The 17,017-nt window shown below is 48.0% G+C and overlaps 6 protein-coding genes across 6 annotated transcripts; 4 read left to right on the top strand and 2 right to left on the bottom strand.

Moving 5' to 3' along the window:
* Positions 1-10: 10 nt before the first annotated feature.
* Positions 11-1,691, bottom strand: F5891DRAFT_1049999 (Metallo-dependent phosphatase-like protein). The gene is made up of 9 exons (XM_041362431.1): positions 1,664-1,691; positions 1,255-1,614; positions 1,135-1,202; positions 1,013-1,086; positions 875-954; positions 710-827; positions 569-660; positions 285-521; positions 11-219 (listed from the first exon to the last, which is right to left on the bottom strand). The coding sequence occupies exons 2-9, from the start codon at positions 1,489-1,491 to the stop codon at positions 196-198; spliced, it is 930 nt and encodes a 309-aa protein (XP_041222822.1). The 5' UTR covers positions 1,492-1,614; positions 1,664-1,691; the 3' UTR covers positions 11-195.
* On the top strand, positions 1,627-5,637 carry F5891DRAFT_541812 (uncharacterized protein). The gene is made up of 13 exons (XM_041372185.1): positions 1,627-1,969; positions 2,014-2,073; positions 2,127-2,388; positions 2,440-2,878; positions 2,930-3,028; positions 3,079-3,183; positions 3,233-3,478; positions 3,529-3,861; positions 3,910-4,092; positions 4,140-4,690; positions 4,742-4,875; positions 4,927-5,087; positions 5,141-5,637. Exons 1-13 carry the CDS (start codon positions 1,753-1,755, stop codon positions 5,378-5,380), a joined length of 3,030 nt encoding a protein of 1,009 aa, XP_041222821.1. The 5' UTR covers positions 1,627-1,752; the 3' UTR covers positions 5,381-5,637.
* Positions 5,638-6,889: 1,252 nt separating this feature from the next.
* On the top strand, positions 6,890-11,078 carry F5891DRAFT_1113308 (P-loop containing nucleoside triphosphate hydrolase protein). Its single transcript, XM_041363750.1, has 22 exons — positions 6,890-7,242; positions 7,305-7,529; positions 7,583-7,622; positions 7,674-7,697; positions 7,750-7,775; positions 7,823-7,862; positions 7,914-7,972; positions 8,026-8,290; positions 8,346-8,765; positions 8,817-8,868; positions 8,919-9,057; positions 9,115-9,125; positions 9,178-9,280; positions 9,334-9,352; positions 9,403-9,444; positions 9,491-9,549; positions 9,598-9,654; positions 9,704-10,255; positions 10,310-10,427; positions 10,480-10,606; positions 10,651-10,734; positions 10,794-11,078. Exons 1-22 carry the CDS (start codon positions 7,120-7,122, stop codon positions 10,945-10,947), a joined length of 2,739 nt encoding a protein of 912 aa, XP_041222820.1. The 5' UTR covers positions 6,890-7,119; the 3' UTR covers positions 10,948-11,078.
* Positions 11,079-11,319: 241 nt separating this feature from the next.
* On the top strand, positions 11,320-11,977 carry F5891DRAFT_957410 (uncharacterized protein; the record flags this gene model as incomplete). The annotated part of the gene is made up of 2 exons (XM_041375485.1): positions 11,320-11,599; positions 11,679-11,977. 2 exons carry the CDS (start codon positions 11,320-11,322, stop codon positions 11,975-11,977), a joined length of 579 nt encoding a protein of 192 aa, XP_041222819.1.
* A 564-nt stretch (positions 11,978-12,541) lies between these two features.
* Positions 12,542-13,691, top strand: F5891DRAFT_541593 (uncharacterized protein). Its single transcript, XM_041372184.1, has 2 exons — positions 12,542-12,884; positions 12,935-13,691. Exons 1-2 carry the CDS (start codon positions 12,611-12,613, stop codon positions 13,399-13,401), a joined length of 741 nt encoding a protein of 246 aa, XP_041222818.1. The 5' UTR covers positions 12,542-12,610; the 3' UTR covers positions 13,402-13,691.
* A 1,505-nt stretch (positions 13,692-15,196) lies between these two features.
* F5891DRAFT_1192185 (Gti1/Pac2 family-domain-containing protein) lies at positions 15,197-16,380 on the bottom strand (the record flags this gene model as incomplete). The annotated part of the gene is made up of 5 exons (XM_041367567.1): positions 15,197-15,685; positions 15,738-15,900; positions 15,950-16,039; positions 16,091-16,271; positions 16,320-16,380. The coding sequence occupies 5 exons, from the start codon at positions 16,378-16,380 to the stop codon at positions 15,197-15,199; spliced, it is 984 nt and encodes a 327-aa protein (XP_041222817.1).
* Between the last annotated feature and the right edge of the window lie 637 nt (positions 16,381-17,017).

The following is a 17,017-nucleotide window of genomic DNA, read 5'->3' as shown; positions in this document are numbered from 1 at the left end:
CATTGATACTCATCACAGGACCATCAAGATATTGAAATCGGCTCTGTGGGCTCACGAACAACTCGAAGTAATCAACATGCTGGGCGCAATTTGGTCGGTAAAAGAACCCATATACCATCCGTTGATACTCCCACTGGACGAACAACTGAAATGACAATATGATAGCGCTGTACACAAACATCGTAATACACTATGTCATACAAAGTAGGGCATTGTATTCTGCGGGTAAAACCGTTAGCGTGCATTCCGATAGGTTTCTGGGAAGCCGCTGAGTATCTACTCACCATCTTTTTTGTTTGCATTCCCTTATCTCTCTCGTTCTCGGGGGCGGCATCATAAACAGTGAAATCTCTACTTCCATCCTCCTTTATTGTCAGTATCGATGCCATGTTACCGCATCGGTAGCAGTAATTTGGTGCAGACCACACGGTAACGAGCTGGTCATCAAACATGTATTTGTACCCTTCTTGCACAAGCTGATGTGCACGAGCAATGAGACTCAAAGAGTTAACATGATTGAACTGAGAAAGGTCAGGGTGACATTGGATTTAGGGATAGACGGACGGACCTCCCGCGTCACAGTTCTGCCGAATAGCCAACCAGCTCCGCGTGGACTGACAGCCCAAGTGTCGATGTCTTCCGGATCAGACCACATGAGGTCTGCGAAGGTAAATCAGGAGGAGCCGAGTGCACATCAATAAGTTCTGACCACAGAAGGCACCTTCATGAGGGATTTCCTGAGCACGCGAGAGGACACGAATTTGATCTAGAGTTCGAATGTCTGGTGATAGGCCACCATGCACGCACAAAGTCTCTCCGTCTATTATCTATAGAAGATTTGAGCGTTTCCAGGATATATTGGAGCGAAGCTTACAGCAGCAAGATTGAGGAAATCGAATACACTACAACATGCCTTCCAAACAGCAGCGCTACCGTACTTTTGTTGGCATTCATCTATGCAACAAAGTTATCAGTACTATTAGGAAAGCACCACTGCGCTGATGAGCATCACCATAAAATCCATACACCTGTGTGATTTGTCTACTTTCATGATTTCCACGGAGGAGAGTGACTTTATCTGGGTATCTAAAAAAGTTCAATACAGATACAGCGATTGGCTATCGGTGACAATACCGAGCTTTCAGTGCCAGCAACAAGGAGACGGTCTCCAGACTATAATGCCCTCGGTCGACAAAGTCACCCTGATCGACATTAAGCATGTTCAATCCTCGAATCACAAGCACACATACGTGCCATAAAAATATAACTCGTCTCTGGGACTTGTCCACCCTCTCGTAGCAACTCGAGTAAATCCCAAAACTGACCATGAATGTCGCCGCAGATGGTGACTGGACTCGAAACGGGCTGAATATTCGACTCTTCCATGAGTATGGCGCGAACACGGTCGCAAAGGACTTTCATATCAGGTTCTGGGAGGTGGCGACATTCCATGAGTTGGTCTATCCATTTGTCGGGGTTATAGGAGGGCATGTAGATGATAAATATTAGAGCTGATTTATTGTCGTGTCTGACTCGGTGTTGTGCTGTACAATATATTAGCTGAAGGATCGTGCAGAAAGAACTAAAGGAGGTCGTGAGAAAGCAAGTCCTAACCTGCTAAGTAAATGTCAACGTGCAACCTAGACATACGTCAAAGTCTTACATAGGTGCTCTCACCATTTCTTATAAGCTGTTCATCCCTCTGGCGACACCAGAATCCATTGGTCCACGCGAATTTGAATACTTTCTTCCATGCGCTGCCTGCGCCAGCTCCCCCTCGCTTTGCTGTGTGTCACAGCATGGGCTCTACACGAATCTGACGTGGGTGTGGTGGATTGGAATACGAAATTGATCGGTGTACCGCTTCATGGCTCTCCACATACTGCACCTGCATTCTATGGTGATTATATTCTGACTGCTACGAGCAACAATGTATTGGCAGCGTTGAACACCACGGATGGCTCTATAGGTGTGTGCCCCATTCTGACTCTGACTCTACTAACGCGTTTGCAGTATGGAGAAGTATATATGATACGGAGGATCCGATCATGGCTTTCAGCCACAGTGATAATAGTGCGTCATGATGCTAATTTCAAGTAAGTTTTACGGATCAAACATGGTACTAGGCGTGTCTTCTCTATCTGGACCGGGAGGGTCAATTTTGCGCACGTATGATCTGAAAACAGGCCACCTCATGTTGGAGAAACAACTACACAAACCGGTAGATGGACGGCTTCACGAACCTCAAAACCTTGGAATATCGCTACTGCGTTCTACTGACCCCTCCCTTAACTCAGCGGTTTACTTTGCATTGACAAACGGAGACTCTGTCACCCGTCTGGATGAGGCTGGGGAGACTTTGTGGTCATGGAACTCTCCTGATCAAGCGTGTGTTTTTTGTATCATACAGTTCTCACTTCATTGATATCGATTAATTAGGTCTTTGGTTTTATATTCTCACATCATTGCCGATCCTTCAACCGTGTATCTCGTGGGACTCGCGAAATCATTTGCGTCCTACACTCTGCACGTAACGACCTTGTCAGCGAACACGGGCGAAGTCATCGCGTCCGTCAACATTCCGGCGAACATAAAAGATGAAACGTCCAAATTTGTTGCTGTTAGCTCTCAGATTGGACCTACAACTACTGTCTGCGTCAACTGGCTTGAAGACGGTGTTCTTAAAGCTGCCGTATTAGCGCCTGATCTGAAGGGTCAGGTTATGGCTCTTCCGGGCGTCAAATACGTCAGGATTAGTGAGTTCGGCCTTTCGAATAACGGACAATTTCTCGCGATCAAGGAAGGAGGTGCTGCGCACGTTATGCATTTTGATGTACAGGCATCTTCACTTCAGCCAATCTGGGAATTCGGTGACGCGGTATGTTTCACAATCCATCTCCGTACCATCAATTACTGAGGTGTACCTAAGGTCCCTTCGCAGGCTCAATCGGATTCTCATTTCGTAGGAAGCCTTAGCCGAGATGGCCAACCGCAAGTTGCGCGTGTTTATTGGTCGAACGCTCACAATGTAAGACCCTTCTGCATCCACTAGTGTTTCCTATGCAACTAGAAATTTAGAAAGTCATCCACCAAACTCTTGCCATCGACTTATCTGAGGGCAAAGCCTCTGCCTCTGGTTTTGCGTTCCCCTTCGAGACGCGTGAATATGGTGTCATCCGCCACGTGAGTCCACTCTACAATTATTCCAGGTTCAGAACTGAGTTGGATCTAGGTGGCGTTTGACGGCTCGAGCACGGGGAATACGCACGAGAACACTCGTACGTTGCTGACCACTACGACAGGCTCAATACAACTTTGGCAACACGACAAAATGCAGTGGGTTCGGGAAGAAGCTCTGGCATCCATCCAAGTCGCAGAGTTCGTGGAACTTCCTGAGAAGAAGGCTGTTATGTCTCATGCTGTTGTGGATGAGGAAGGTTACTTTGAGCGGCTTCAGCGTCAGTTATCTGACGCCAAGGTACAAGGTTCGCGTATATTGAAGTCGCTCGCGCTAAATGTTTTTTCAAGAACCTTCCCCAATACTTAGCAAACTTTGCCCGACGCTTTGCGACTGGCTCATATGCTACTGTGACTACGTCGGCTGCATCTTTCTCGGATGAGGATACGCCCACCCGCGACGCTTTCGGCTTCCGACAGATCATAGTGGCAGCTACAGCGTATGGGAAAATCTTCGGTATTGATTCTAGCAATGGTCGAGTCTTATGGAGTCGCGTGCTTGGTCTTGGCTGGGCAGCAAAGGTTGGTGGGACAATAATTCCCATCAAAATGTTCGTCACACGGACAGTGAGCGATCCAGAAGGACCTCAAATAGTGCTCGTCACACAACGTCGGGCTGACAATGTGAGCCACATTCTCTTTTCAGCCAAGATTTACGTTGATGAGGTTCAGTCTCTTATTGACACCGTACTATTCCATGTGAATGCACTTACGGGAGACGACGTCAGAGATGAGCATCAGTCTATTCCTGGAGCTGCTTTGGAAGGCCTCGACGCTGTCATGGGACCGTTAGTTGATGTTTTCATGCTTCCCAATGAGAACAGGACCATAGTCATGCTCGATGAATACCTTCAGGTGTGTTGTGGTTCTTTGCTTGAATCTGCGAGTCTGACGGTCAATAGGCGCGCCTTTATCCAGACACTCCATCAGCTCAGGCTGAGTTTGAATCATTCGTCCCGTCCGTACATCTCGCTCTCCGCGCGGATGTTTCTGGTCGGCGCCAGGTCTTGGGTCATCAACTCGCCCTCAATCTTGAGCTGTCCCAGTTCTATGTCGCCTATCCAACATGGACACTTTCGCTCCCCCCAAAAGAGGAAATCAACAATATCATTCCGAATACACGCGGTCCCGTTGCATCGATTGGAAAGGTCCTCGGAAACCGTATGACGTTGTATAAGTATCTCAACCCCCACCTGACATTGGTCCTCACATCTTCCCCGCCGTCTAGCACGTGCGGGATATATGTCTTGGATGTGGTCAAAGGCAGTGTGATTTACCATGCTAGTGTCCCTGCTGCCAGTGGCGTGTGCGACGTGCAAGCCACCCTCACTGAGAACTGGTTGGTATATCATTACTTTGACGACGATTTTTCTGGGACTGGGCAGAGCAAAGGATATAGTGTCGTCTCTGTTGAGTTTTACGAGGGTGATGGACCAGATGACAAGATAAAAAGGTTGGCCTTTTGCTACTGAATTTCGAGTATGAGACTGACGTTCTGAAATAGCTCCGAGCTTTCATCGTATTCCAATAAGACGCTGCATGTCAGCACATACGAACAGTCGTTTATCATGCCTCACGGCATCACTGCTATATCGCCAACTTCGACGAAGTTTGGAGTATCAACGAAGGACATCATAGGTACGATTCCCTTGTGACTGAGCGATGCCTTTTTTAATGGTGATTGCGCAGTTGCAAATCGCAAGAACAGTATTCAGTCTATTCCTCGCCGATTGCTTAATCCAAGACGGCCGAAACACAAGCCTACCAGCGAGGAGCAGGAGGAGATGCTCGTACAGTATGATGCTGTACTGCCAGACGATGCCCGACTCGCGCTCTCACACAACTATGAGGTTCGTTTCGCACTTTCGGACCCTGAAGCACGCGATATTTACGCACTTTACAGGTCGCAAACGTGCGCCGCATCGTTACCTCTCCATCTCTGCTAGAGTCCACATCGCTGGTTTTTGTTTACGGCCTGGACCTCTTCTTCACGCGCATCGCGCCTTCGGGCACGTTTGACGTTCTCAGTGAGAATTTCAATAAAGTGCAGCTTGTGCTGACGGTTGCTGGTTTGGGTATTGCAATTATGGTGACGAAGCCTATGGTGCAACGGAAACGGCTGCGCGAGCGTTGGTACCAGTAGCGTTCCCTCACCATTGTACTTGTTCTGAAATACAAGTAGTTCAAGAAGCCAGTTATGGAGTGCTTTGTACTTCTAGGCGCATTTGTGAACTAAAATAAAATTATGTACGTTCTGTTTGATTGCCGCGGTGGCTGTCGCTCGGCATCTTGCCTCAGCTCATCTCTCTCTGATAATACCAAGGTGATCCGCAGACGGGGATCTACTGCTACGTCAACGAAAAGCCTGAGAGCAATATATTACACTCTCCTGATCTGTTGTCACTTCAGCGTGGAAAATCAGGCTCTCCAGAGAACGAATTGACCTTCAAACGTGCACAAGCCAGGAAGCGAGAATGCATCAAGTAGGTCAGGTAGTGCGCACACATTGACGATGCGCAAGGAAGCCCAGATCCTAGACAAAAAATAAACGAGGAGAGGTTGGAGGAGATGGTCTCGATGTTGGTAAATTGTATGAATATGGGGCTGAGTCGCGTAAGGGAGAGGTCCAGCCCCACTGATTCGAGACTTCACAGTGTCACGGAACGTAATTGACACACAGTTGTGATATGTCCTGATTATGGGCACCTGAAGTGCTGGAATATTTTTCAACAGACATTCGGGATTGACTCCATAGTAGACCTTGATACAGAGACGATATTTGACCAATATAGGGCTGAATGGGCTGAATGATGTTTCGTAGTTTGGTTTCGTCGCCCGTGAGCCAATAGCACACGAATTCTAGAAAGAGTGGAAATCCTCGCGATCGCTTCAAGTTGAGCCATGGGTTATAACAGAAGGCTACCCGCTCCCAGTCTCTGCACTCTCTCAAACGCAGTCTACACCATGAACTGGGCATGGCCACGAATGATCACGTTCCCGGAGACGATAGGCTATTATGGGAGACACTGATGAATCAGAGCCATGACTTCGGTTGGAAAGCGCCAAAGTCAATACAAGCCCCTTGTGAAAATTCGTAGGCCGGGTACTTTTCTCCTTGTCGACGAGCTGCAGGTGAAGATTTTTACACTATCCATGATGGTTTCCAGGTCTGTGATTTCGTACAACGCTGCATCCAACTGCTGCTGACGTTCGGTGACAGTGGCACTTCCTGGTCGGATGTCCAAGTTCTTGTCGTTGATGGTAACGTGGTTGGCATTGGGAAATCTCTAACGTGGGGTTTCGAGTCTAGAGTCTGGACGTCTTCGATTGGTAAGTTGCGGCGTGCTGAAATAGACATACGATGACTTGTGAACGCGTGAGCTGAAGCGACATATTATTATTCTCAGACACGCGAATGATATTCTTATGAAACTGAGTACTTACGACATTTTGTAGCACACCGATGAGACTCAAGTCGAGCAAATGAATAATACCATACGAGCTGGTTGTTGTTATCTCAAATATTCATTTGCATGCATGTTGGTTGTTTGAGGAAGACGAACGAGTCCATTGCCACAAGAAGCGCGTAATGACCGGCCCTAAATCCAATAATTGGAACCGCGTTTGTTCAAAGTTGCAGTGGCAACACTGAGTAGGTCTCAGCCATTCACAACCTCTCGAGAAGCTCTGTCGGACATTCTGCAGTCTGCCGATAGTTGGCCATGTCTCACTCCTTTGGGCCAGTCAATTTGCTTGATGCAGAACCCGACGAGCTGGATATTATCGCCAGTTCCAGGTCAAGTACGACTCTAATTGGTGACGGGTCACCCCCAGTCGAAGAGGAGAAACTCACTATCAGGTTACGTGTCTCTCCTCCCCGGAATGATTTACGAAGCGGAGAAAATATTCAAATGGCAGGGAAAGCGCGTCAGAACAACATCATTTTCTGCCATAGACAATGGCGCGAACTCTCAGAAAAGGCAGAAGATACAAGATAAGAAAGCGGTAAGGTTCATCGCTGTCTTGTGGGGCCGGTGCTGACGACACTATTATAATCGATCTTCTAGAATACTATAGTCATAAATGCAAGAAGGGTACAACTCGAATCTGCCCGCAGAAGGTGGCTGTACCGCCATCATGACCTGTTTCAACCACTATTGCCCTCGACTTCATTCTTCGACACCTTGCGCAAGGAAATGAAGGAAACAGGAGGAGACACGGCTTATGTCCCACTCCGCGTCCTCATGACACAGCCTTTGTTGGTAGAGGGCGGTGAAATGAAAGATTATCAAGTACGTATAGTGCATTTTTTCCTCACAGCGTTTGCCTGAATACTCGTCTGCAGCTTCAAGGTCTTGCATTCCTTACATATATGTATAAGAACGGTATTTTTTTTTTGCTCGATGATGCATCCTAGGCACTAAGATCGCGTGTAGGGATGAACTGTATATTGGGTGATGGTAAATCTTTCGTTCTTCTGTTTCATTTTATCCATCGTGACGATTTGCTTAGAAATGGGTCTTGGAAAAACACTACAGGTACTTCTTCCCTTCGGGTCCGTATTCTTTTTCTGACACCGTACCAGACACTATCCCTCTTTGCACATATTCAAGAGAACGAACCGGGTATGACACCTGTAGTCATTCTGTTTTGATAAATGCTGAGGATCTGTGAAGGCCGTCATGATCCCCATCTTATCATCTGCCCTCTTTCTGTTTTGTCCTCCTGGCAAAATGTAAGATTTGTAGTTCTAACTTCAACCATGTCTCATGTTGGCCATATATTTAGGAAGCTGCCCGTTGGGTACCCTCATTGCGCGTATTTCGCTTCCACGGCAGTCAGTCAGAGAGAGATCGACTCAAGAACAGGGTCAGGAACGACGAAATGAAATTCGATTTATGCATCACAACTTATGAGGCGTATGTTTGTGAGGACAGTTGGTTCAAGAGCCGACGATGGTTCTATTGTGTTCTTGACGAGGGACATAGGATCAAGAATTCTGATACCAACCTTTTCAGCAAAATCCGGGGCATAGGTTCCCTGTACCGACTAGGCAAGGCGTTTCATTTTGCATTGCATTTTGACATCTCACCAATGTGTCCTGCTAGTTCTTACGGGCACGCCTGTGCAAAACAATTTGGTCGAGTTATGGGGCCTCTTGAGTTGGCTATACCCAACCATATTCACTCCTCCTTCACAGCGATTATTTCACGATTCCTTTGACCTCTCCCGTGGGTCGTACTCGATACCATTCCTAAAGGCTGCGCAGGAGCTCTTGCTTGTCATTATGATGCGCCGCACCAAGGCGAACGTCGATATAGCCGTACCGCCACGCGAAGAAGTTAGTTTATTCATACCCATGACGGAGGCCCAGAGGTTCTGGACTTATAGATTGTTGACACAAATGGATACAATGGATCTAAGAGAGATATTTACAGAGGAGGATGGTCTGCTGAATGAGGGACGCAAGGAAGTCTTTTCACACATCGCGTCAGCGATAAATCGGAATGTCTCTGGAGAGACAAACAGTGAGTTCAAACTGTACTTGCACATCGTTATCACGTGCTTACAACGCCAAGGATGGCGGAAGCTCATGAATCTGTTGATGCAGCTGCGTAAAGTCTGTGATCAGTATGTTATATTTTGGTCTCTTTGTGAATGCTGCTTAGATCAGATAACAGTCCATATCTGCTGAAAGACGCATCACCTTCGCCGTATATTATTGGCGAACACGTCGTTGCCTCCTCCTCAAAACTCATTGTCATTGACAAGGTTCTTGCCGATATCCTGCCCAAAGGAGAACGTGTCTTGATATTTTCTGTAAGTTTTTTGAAACAAAAATACCTGCGCCAGTCCGAGACTGACGAGTAATCGTAGCAATGGACAAGGTAAATGGCAATTGCACTTCTCGCTGATTATGCTTTGATGCAAGGGTATTAGCATGCTTGATCTCCTGGAAGATTACATGGAATTGCGGTCAATACCATACGCTCGGCTGGATGGTGGAACAACCCGCCCTCGGCGGAATCTTGATATCAAACTGGTGGGACGATTTTCTTGCCTTGCTAGCTGCTCGCTGATGTCTGCTGTCTATAGTTTCAACAAGAAAAATCTCGTAAGGTCTTGGTTTAAATCATGATATTTTTTGTGCTGAAAAACGTTTAGCATATCAAGTCTTCCTTGTTTCAACAAAAGCGGGCGGACTTGGTACGTGAAGTTTTGCTCACAAAGGTCTGATTTTACACTTTGGTAGGTATAAATCTTACAAAAGCATCAACTGTCATCATGTGCGACTGCGATTGGAATCCTCAGGTGAGCGTTCTGTGGCAGGTCTGCATGATGTCCGTTAAATATTCACAGAACGATTTACAAGCTATTGCTCGGGCCCATCGCATTGGTCAGACGAAAACCGTCAAGGTGTGTCCGATCTATGTCACAACTCGCCCTACAAACCTTGTTCCTGGAGGTGTATCGCCTTATCTGTCGCGGAAGCGTCGAAGATCAGATGCTTGACCGCATTCGTCGCAAGATGTTCCTATCATTAAAAGTCATGTCTTCCTCAACGTCGTCATCTTCTCCCAACGAGGATAATACCCAATTGAAGACTACAGAGCTCCTGGACATTTTGCGCAAGGGTAGTAGCGCCTTGTCCCGATCGGATGTAGGTATGGACTTAGGCACATTTCTCAAAGCGCCAATCCAAGAGATTCTCGACGACTCACGAGAGCGGGAAGGAGTAAGGGATGCCAAGCTAAAGAAAGAGGTGGTGTCTTCACATGATACTGCCGAAGAGGTTGATGAGAAAACGTTGCTCGATGCAGAGGAAGAGGAGCGAAAACTTCTTAGTGGCATCGCTCAGGTTCAGAGCAGACTCTTCGAGGGCAAGGTCATTAAACGCAATCAAAACAATCATCAGATTGCGCAGGAGTGGCATGAACTGCAGAAACGGGCGCGCATAGACAGGACGGTTGTGGTAGATGGTATCACAGTCATCGCCGATCATATGGGCCAGAGCGCGGTTCGTGTGGTGTTATCTGCGGAAGGAAGATGTACTGACTCGTGCCTTTATCAGCCAGAGGAAGTAACTCCAGCCTCGAAAAAGAAGTCGAAAGCAAAGCACGAAACAGAGGATTGGTGCATTTATTGTCGAGATGGCGGCGACGTCATCCTCTGTACCTCGTGTCCCCGAGGTAAGACCGAACGAGCATGTGGTTTGGCTTGCTCTTGACACCAGATCACCAGTATTTCACCCCAAATGCCATGGTATCACCAAAGCGCAACTCCGCAGGCTACCTATGATCCGTTGTCCCCAACACAGCTGCTCAGCTTGCAATCGCTCCACCGCTGAAGCAGGAGGAATGCTATTCAGGTGCGTAAATATCCTCAACAAGGACCCAATCTAAGATTGTGTAGGTGCCAAACATGCCCACAAGCGTTCTGCGAAGACTGTATGCCTGGAGGGGAGATCGATGCTGTCGGCGAAGTGCTGCCTGAGTTGTAAGTGCATGATGATGTTCGACTGATGGGTTTCACCTAATGTATCTCTAATTCTCTAGTGTGTTGTTGGGGTATGGCGCTACGAGCACAGCTTACTACATACGATGCCATGAATGTCATGAACATTGGGAAAAGGAACCGCGGGCCTGGAAAGCCTGGGAGGAGGAAATGGCTGAAACACAGGCGAAACTAGAATCCTTACAGACCACATAGAGCATAGGGATGTCTTTACGTGCGTTTGATTTGGCGTGCAGCCTACACTTTGTTAACTCACTACTCACAATTTTGTATGTATTTTAACATTGAGCGATGTGGTCTTTAGTAGTCAAGCAAGGAGTGATATCATGAACGTTGGAGAGCCGCTCCAGTTTAGGCAAAGTTTGGTTATTGGTCCCCGCAGTGTGACGTCACTCTTGGCTGCCAGTATAAAAGCTCGTCTCCGCTCTGACTCACTCGTCAACATCAAGAATGACGAGCGACTTACCACCGAAAATCACACCTGTACCATCTGGCACGCCTCCTGCCGAGTGGGCAAGTAAAACTGAGTCCATATTCCAGTCTGACGTTGTTACCCCTGATCCCGCTATGAGGACGACGCCCAAGCCTGAACAACGCCCAGTTACAACCACGACGAACTTGAGCACGCCAGGTCACGAATTTCCAGGCTCCTATCCCAGGGAACTCGAGCAAGAGCAATCCCGCGGCGATGGGTCTGAAGGCCCTGCGGCTGGCGCCTCAGTTGTTCAAACCGCGAAGCAGTACATGCCGGAACCTGTGGGGCGCACCGTCGACTATGCTAGTAAGACAGCAGCTGCATACATTCCCATCCCTCAGGGCGTCAAGAAAACAGTGGCTTCCTACTGGTGTGCGTGTGGCCCCTATCTTGTGCTCGAGTTGTCCTGACGGACTTTTAGCAGCGAATGAGGAAGATTCTCAGCCTAAAGGGATTCAGTCTGAGTTGGACCAACATCTATCTACTTCTCTTCCGAGTTCAGAGTTAAAGGGCGCCCAGCCTCATGAACACGTTGGCGGTGTTGGTTCCCTGCCAGGAACTATCTCAGAATCAAGCGTCGCCTTACTACCCGATGAACGGGCAGAGAAAGATGCTCACAGATCGGCAAAATTGGTAAAGGACGAGTTTCCAACACAAGGTGATGACCAGGCCAAGAGTGCCGCCTATCCTTCCGGTGCTGCTGCGGTTGCTGCAAAGCCAGAAGTAAGTACCACCATGTTTCCACCTTGATGTCTCTTCCTTCTCTTCGCGATGTTTACTTTTGGGCGGGTTAGCGCAAGCCATGGTACACAGAAACGCTGACTCTGCCCGGGAGATTGTAATGATGTGCATTTTCCGCGGATGAGGAATTGGGCTAGTTTGTTTTACTTCTGTTCTACATTCATTCCTCATTCTTTCTGTCGCACTGCCTTTTGGCAGTTGGCGTATCTCGACGTGCTCGTTTTGGGTTTCGAGGGAGCACGTTGATGTCGCGGAGCTATTGACAGGTTTGATCATGACCGCACCGAGTCATTTCCTGTCATTCTACGGTCGTGTCATTCAGTCAAGTCATTCATTTTCAATTCCCCCTCCTGCTTTTCGGATTGTCCCTTCAAATGTTGATGTTTCAGACTCCAACCTCTTTTGGGCACTTGCACTTGATGCGGGGACGGTTGGCTATGCCATGTTTATCTATCATATTCTACTCCGGGATTTCTTTGAGTGCCACGCTTTGTTGCTAACCTCAGACTTGCTCGTTTGGCTATTATACATATTCCCTCCTGGTTGTTGCTTGGAATCTGACGACGATTGTCCTCATTGTAGCCTTCTATTCTTTCGAAGGAGCTGTCCTCTCGGGCTCAGTCCAGCCAGTATGGGACGCAGATGGAACCTCAGCAACTGGACAAATCACCTACTCAGCAAACGGATCAGTATCCCGCAAAGCTTTCTGATCCGAAGTCTATGCCTGTTGATACTCCGAGGCACGAAGTGCTGGAAGAGAAACGTTCACACGAGACTGAGACAGCTGGTGTTAGCGGAACTGCCATAGGAGCGGCTCAAATACGTGATCAGCCGCCAAGCAAGACAACAGACAGTCAGCCAGCCAAAACTGCCGTTGTGGGAAGTGCAGGAGGCGCTGGTGAGTTAGCGAAGGAAGGTATGTGCATATCGATTGACACTTGTTCTATAAGCTAATTACGGTTTAAGTGGGCGTCGAGGAAAAAGCTCGCGATAACAAGGAAGTTCCGACACGCGGTCAGGGAGCAACCGTGCCCCAGGAGCCTGGGGATAAAGAGCTGACAAAGAATCAAGGCGTCGAGAATAGGACGGGTGATGTAGGCAAGGCGACTGGTGATAGGGGTAGCGATGAGGGTATCAAACACACTGATAATGCTGGAGCACGCACGGGAGGTTACGATTCCGATTACCACCCGGCAAAGTTGCATCCGCCGCCCATTCAAGTTGGTGAACGCACGAGCCAGGCGAAAGCTCAGCCTGACTCTCCTATGTCACCGGCATCTGCGCCTCCAGCGAGCGTTGCAGACAGCTCTAAGGAACATCGGGTGAGTTTCCTGGATAAACTCCGAGGTGAGGCCAGAGTCATCGCTGGGAAGATGACTGGTAAGGAGGATAAAGTGGAAGAGGGCAAACGGATGATGCATGGCGAAGTGTAAGCTACCGCGGAGTCGCTATTGTTTCCCAACCTGATTCAGTATCTCGTCGTACACGCCAAGTGTTGTAATATCTAGCAGGCCTGATGAGATTCATCCTATAGCATCGTAATATGAATATGATATCATTCTCTGCCAGTTAGCTAATCGCGAGCCTTATCTGCAAGCTGAAGCTCTCCAAGACAACCGGTACAACGAGCAGTCTGATTGGCTGTGGCCAATTAGTTTAGGCATGAGTCACAACGATGGTCGGCGAGAAACATATAAGTGATTGAAACCAGTGTGCCTGATCATATCTGTCCGCACAAAAGGTTGGCCAATTGAGCATTTCCTCTTCTACGCAGGTGAAAGTACAAATGAAAAACAGTCCGCGGAAGGAACTCAGCTGGCGTCAGGCCGAGGCTACTAGAAAGTCGTCGAATGAAAAGGGCACAAATGACCTCTTCATGACCCGGCCATTATTAATATTAATAACTATCGCAGGCATTCATTCAAAACATCCGCATGTCATAAGGCCATTCGAAGATCCACGAAGACATGATGATAAGAGAATAGTTACTCACTGAAAGCAGAATTCACGAACACAGAGGATGAACTTCAGGGCCCCGATCCTGGTCGGGCGATTCACACACTGACAAGTAAACATGGGACAACCCGCCACAGATGTTTAGGACGATCTTTTAGAGCAGTGAACTTGGCAGTGTTCGAAAGAAGCGACATGTGGATATTATTCTGAGGGATAGAGGAAACTCGCCGCGAGGCCTTAACTTTAGAGTTGACCGCGACATTGATGTCCCGACTGAAGCCTGGATATTATGTAATCGAAATTCATACGAATCCGCAGTGATGACATAGAGACGAGGAAATTTTCATATACATAGCATCCTGTTTCTCGCTGCGGACTCGTCAGATATTACTCATTCATAGTAAAAGTACCAAGTTGGAACATCCCAGGATCAGTCCGGGTCCTGCTCCATGAAGTTCCCATAAGCTACATCGGCTACTTGTGACCGTCGTTGCCCAGACATCGGCTCATCTCCAGCATGGTAGGCTGTAGCGCAGCATACTAGTCGTGTGTACAATGAATCGTCCACGTCATGAATCGAGTACAAGGGCAAAGAGTGGATCTGACGACTGCGCACGGCATTTGCACCCACAAAGACAGATGGAAATGAAGATGTGGTAATGATCACAAGAAGCGCACTATCGTCACTGGCATTGTCGCCACATGCTCGAAGCTGGCACAAATGACTCGTACAGATTTAGACCGAGCGCAAAAAGTGAAGAGACTCAATAGAACAGGATAGAACGCCACGGCGCTGGAGATGTCCGAGTATGTTAAACATTTAAGCGAGTGTGAGGGCCAGCGCTATTAGCTCTAGCGCTCGCTTCAGCGTGCGAGTGACACGGTTGTAGACTGGTGAATAATCATGTGAAAGATGTGACTCTGGTATACCGGAGCTGGACCACGTAATTGCCAACGTAAAAGCTCGTGAACAGAATCCCTTTTCCTTTCTACCCTGCTTACTTTTGAGTGTGGGCGATGCGTGGAGACCCACGGAAATGAAATACCCATTACCTTTGTTCTGGTTTTTGGGACTTATCCGACGACCGAGCGCCGCTGATGTGTTCTTTACAATGCCTTGTCACGCCGGCGATTGGTACGGTCGGGAAGAGTATGGATACAACAAGAGATAAGATAGAAAATACTGGCGGTTACCAAGGAACAAAAATGAATGCAGGATATCTATAATGTCTTGGGCAAAAAAAACTGTTCGGGACGAAAAAGGGGGGGGGACTATAATACGACTTTGAACCTATTGAGTACTCGTCTGTCTTCCGCGGATAAGGGGGTGTAAGTCGTTGTGGAGGGATGTCCGAGTTGTGCAGATTGTGAGGGATGAGGTTGTCGAAATTCTGGAGTATTACGTAGACCAGTTAGAATCGAAATGCTGGGCAGGGACGTCTCTGCACGCCCAGGCCCTATGGCAGTGCCTGGTGATGGCAGAGGTCTTGAATGATGCTTGGTAGGAGATAAAGGCATTGATGATGACGAGGAGGAGGAAGACATTGGGGATCGGGGAATTCCTTGCAGCATAGAATGCTGACTTGTGTGGCCATGTAAATGACCTGCCGAATTGTATGGCTCCATTCCATCACTTGTATAAGAGAAGCGATCGGTGCGAGATCCGTTGGCTTTGCTGGACACAAAGACGCCACCCGGAACTTTCAAATTTCGAAGGTAATCGTAACTCTCAATGACAGGAAGTTGAGCATAGTCATCCCCCTGTTGCGATAATGAACAAGAGTTCTCCTTGAATCGTGAAGACTAAGCTTACTGTGAAGTATGCGACGACATGCCATTTACGCGGTAGACTTGAGCCTGGAAGGTAGACTAATGCGGAGTAAGTTTGTTTCGTCAGACCGTTTGGACGATTGGGACGATCTTTTCGTCTGTTCGTTGGAGGAGCCACAGCGAGTGGATCCGCAGTACGAAGCGCTCTACGATGCAGTGAGTACACTAAGGAATATACTGATTCAAATGGCAAACCTTAAAGCAGCTTTAGCATCTTTCTCTTCCTGAGTTGTCTCCATCTTCTCCTCGTAGAATAAGTAGTCACCACGCATCCGACTTTGCGACCTAGGAGACACACGTCATGACGACATCTACATAGAAGGCAATGTTGAATACCATCTACGTCCGTCTGTCCAGCGTAGGAGTCCTCCATCATTCTCAGCCTCCTCCCAGACGAAGACGTTCCCGGAGGATAACTGATCTCTTTCTGAAGCAGTAAGTCGCCGCTTGATCAACGGTAACATATTGAGGCGCACGGCCTCGAGGACGACGTGCGCATCTTTGGCATCCCGGACATCTTTGTAACTCGTAAGACGGAGCCACTAGGGAGGAGATGATGACTCACGTAAAGCAGGATGTGTCGGAGGTCCGTTGTGGATAACAGGTGGATTGGAATAGTGTGCCATTTTAAGTATGATCTGAGATAGTGATCAAACCACCATTCAAACGAGAGGGTTTTATAGTCTCAGGCAAGCTTGCCATGGACACTAAGCGGGAACGGAGATCTCGAACAACGTGGATAACAAAGTCCTGACATGAGACGAACAAACCTTGTTTCGATGACCCACAATCAGGTACCCGCTCCAAAGCGTTTCGCGCGCCAAAGTTCTTCCTGTTATAAAAACACCCCCTGCACCGATCAGCCGATCGTCCAAATAGGTAGAGAAGATAGATCGGCGAACCTTCTCACATACCAAAATCAAGTGGTCGGCAAAGCTCGTGTGATATTATTTGCCTTCCTAGTCAATTCGAACGACTCAGCGCATGGACTATGTTCTAGAGAAGGTCATTAGACGTAGCTAAGTTGAGTATCATGTTGCCACACACAAGCACGGCATCCGAGTCCTACATGAGAGTGGGTTGCAATTTGAGTAGTCATCCACGTAGATTCCCCACGAATAAAGTCGGGTGAATCAGGCTGCCATTGAATAAGCATGCCGAAGGGTTCGTTCCAACAAAGTGACATGCGATTGACATCTTCTGCCGCGATCATATCATTGAACCACCGTCCTGGTTGATTGGTCCTTGCGTCAAACATCCAGA

This window comes from Suillus fuscotomentosus (genome assembly GCF_016647785.1).
Source record: "Suillus fuscotomentosus strain FC203 chromosome Unknown F5891scaffold_48, whole genome shotgun sequence".
Lineage (NCBI taxonomy): Eukaryota > Fungi > Basidiomycota > Agaricomycetes > Boletales > Suillaceae > Suillus > Suillus fuscotomentosus.
The sequence above is the reverse complement of the archived record's forward strand: the minus strand, read 5'-3'. Positions and strand labels throughout refer to the sequence as shown.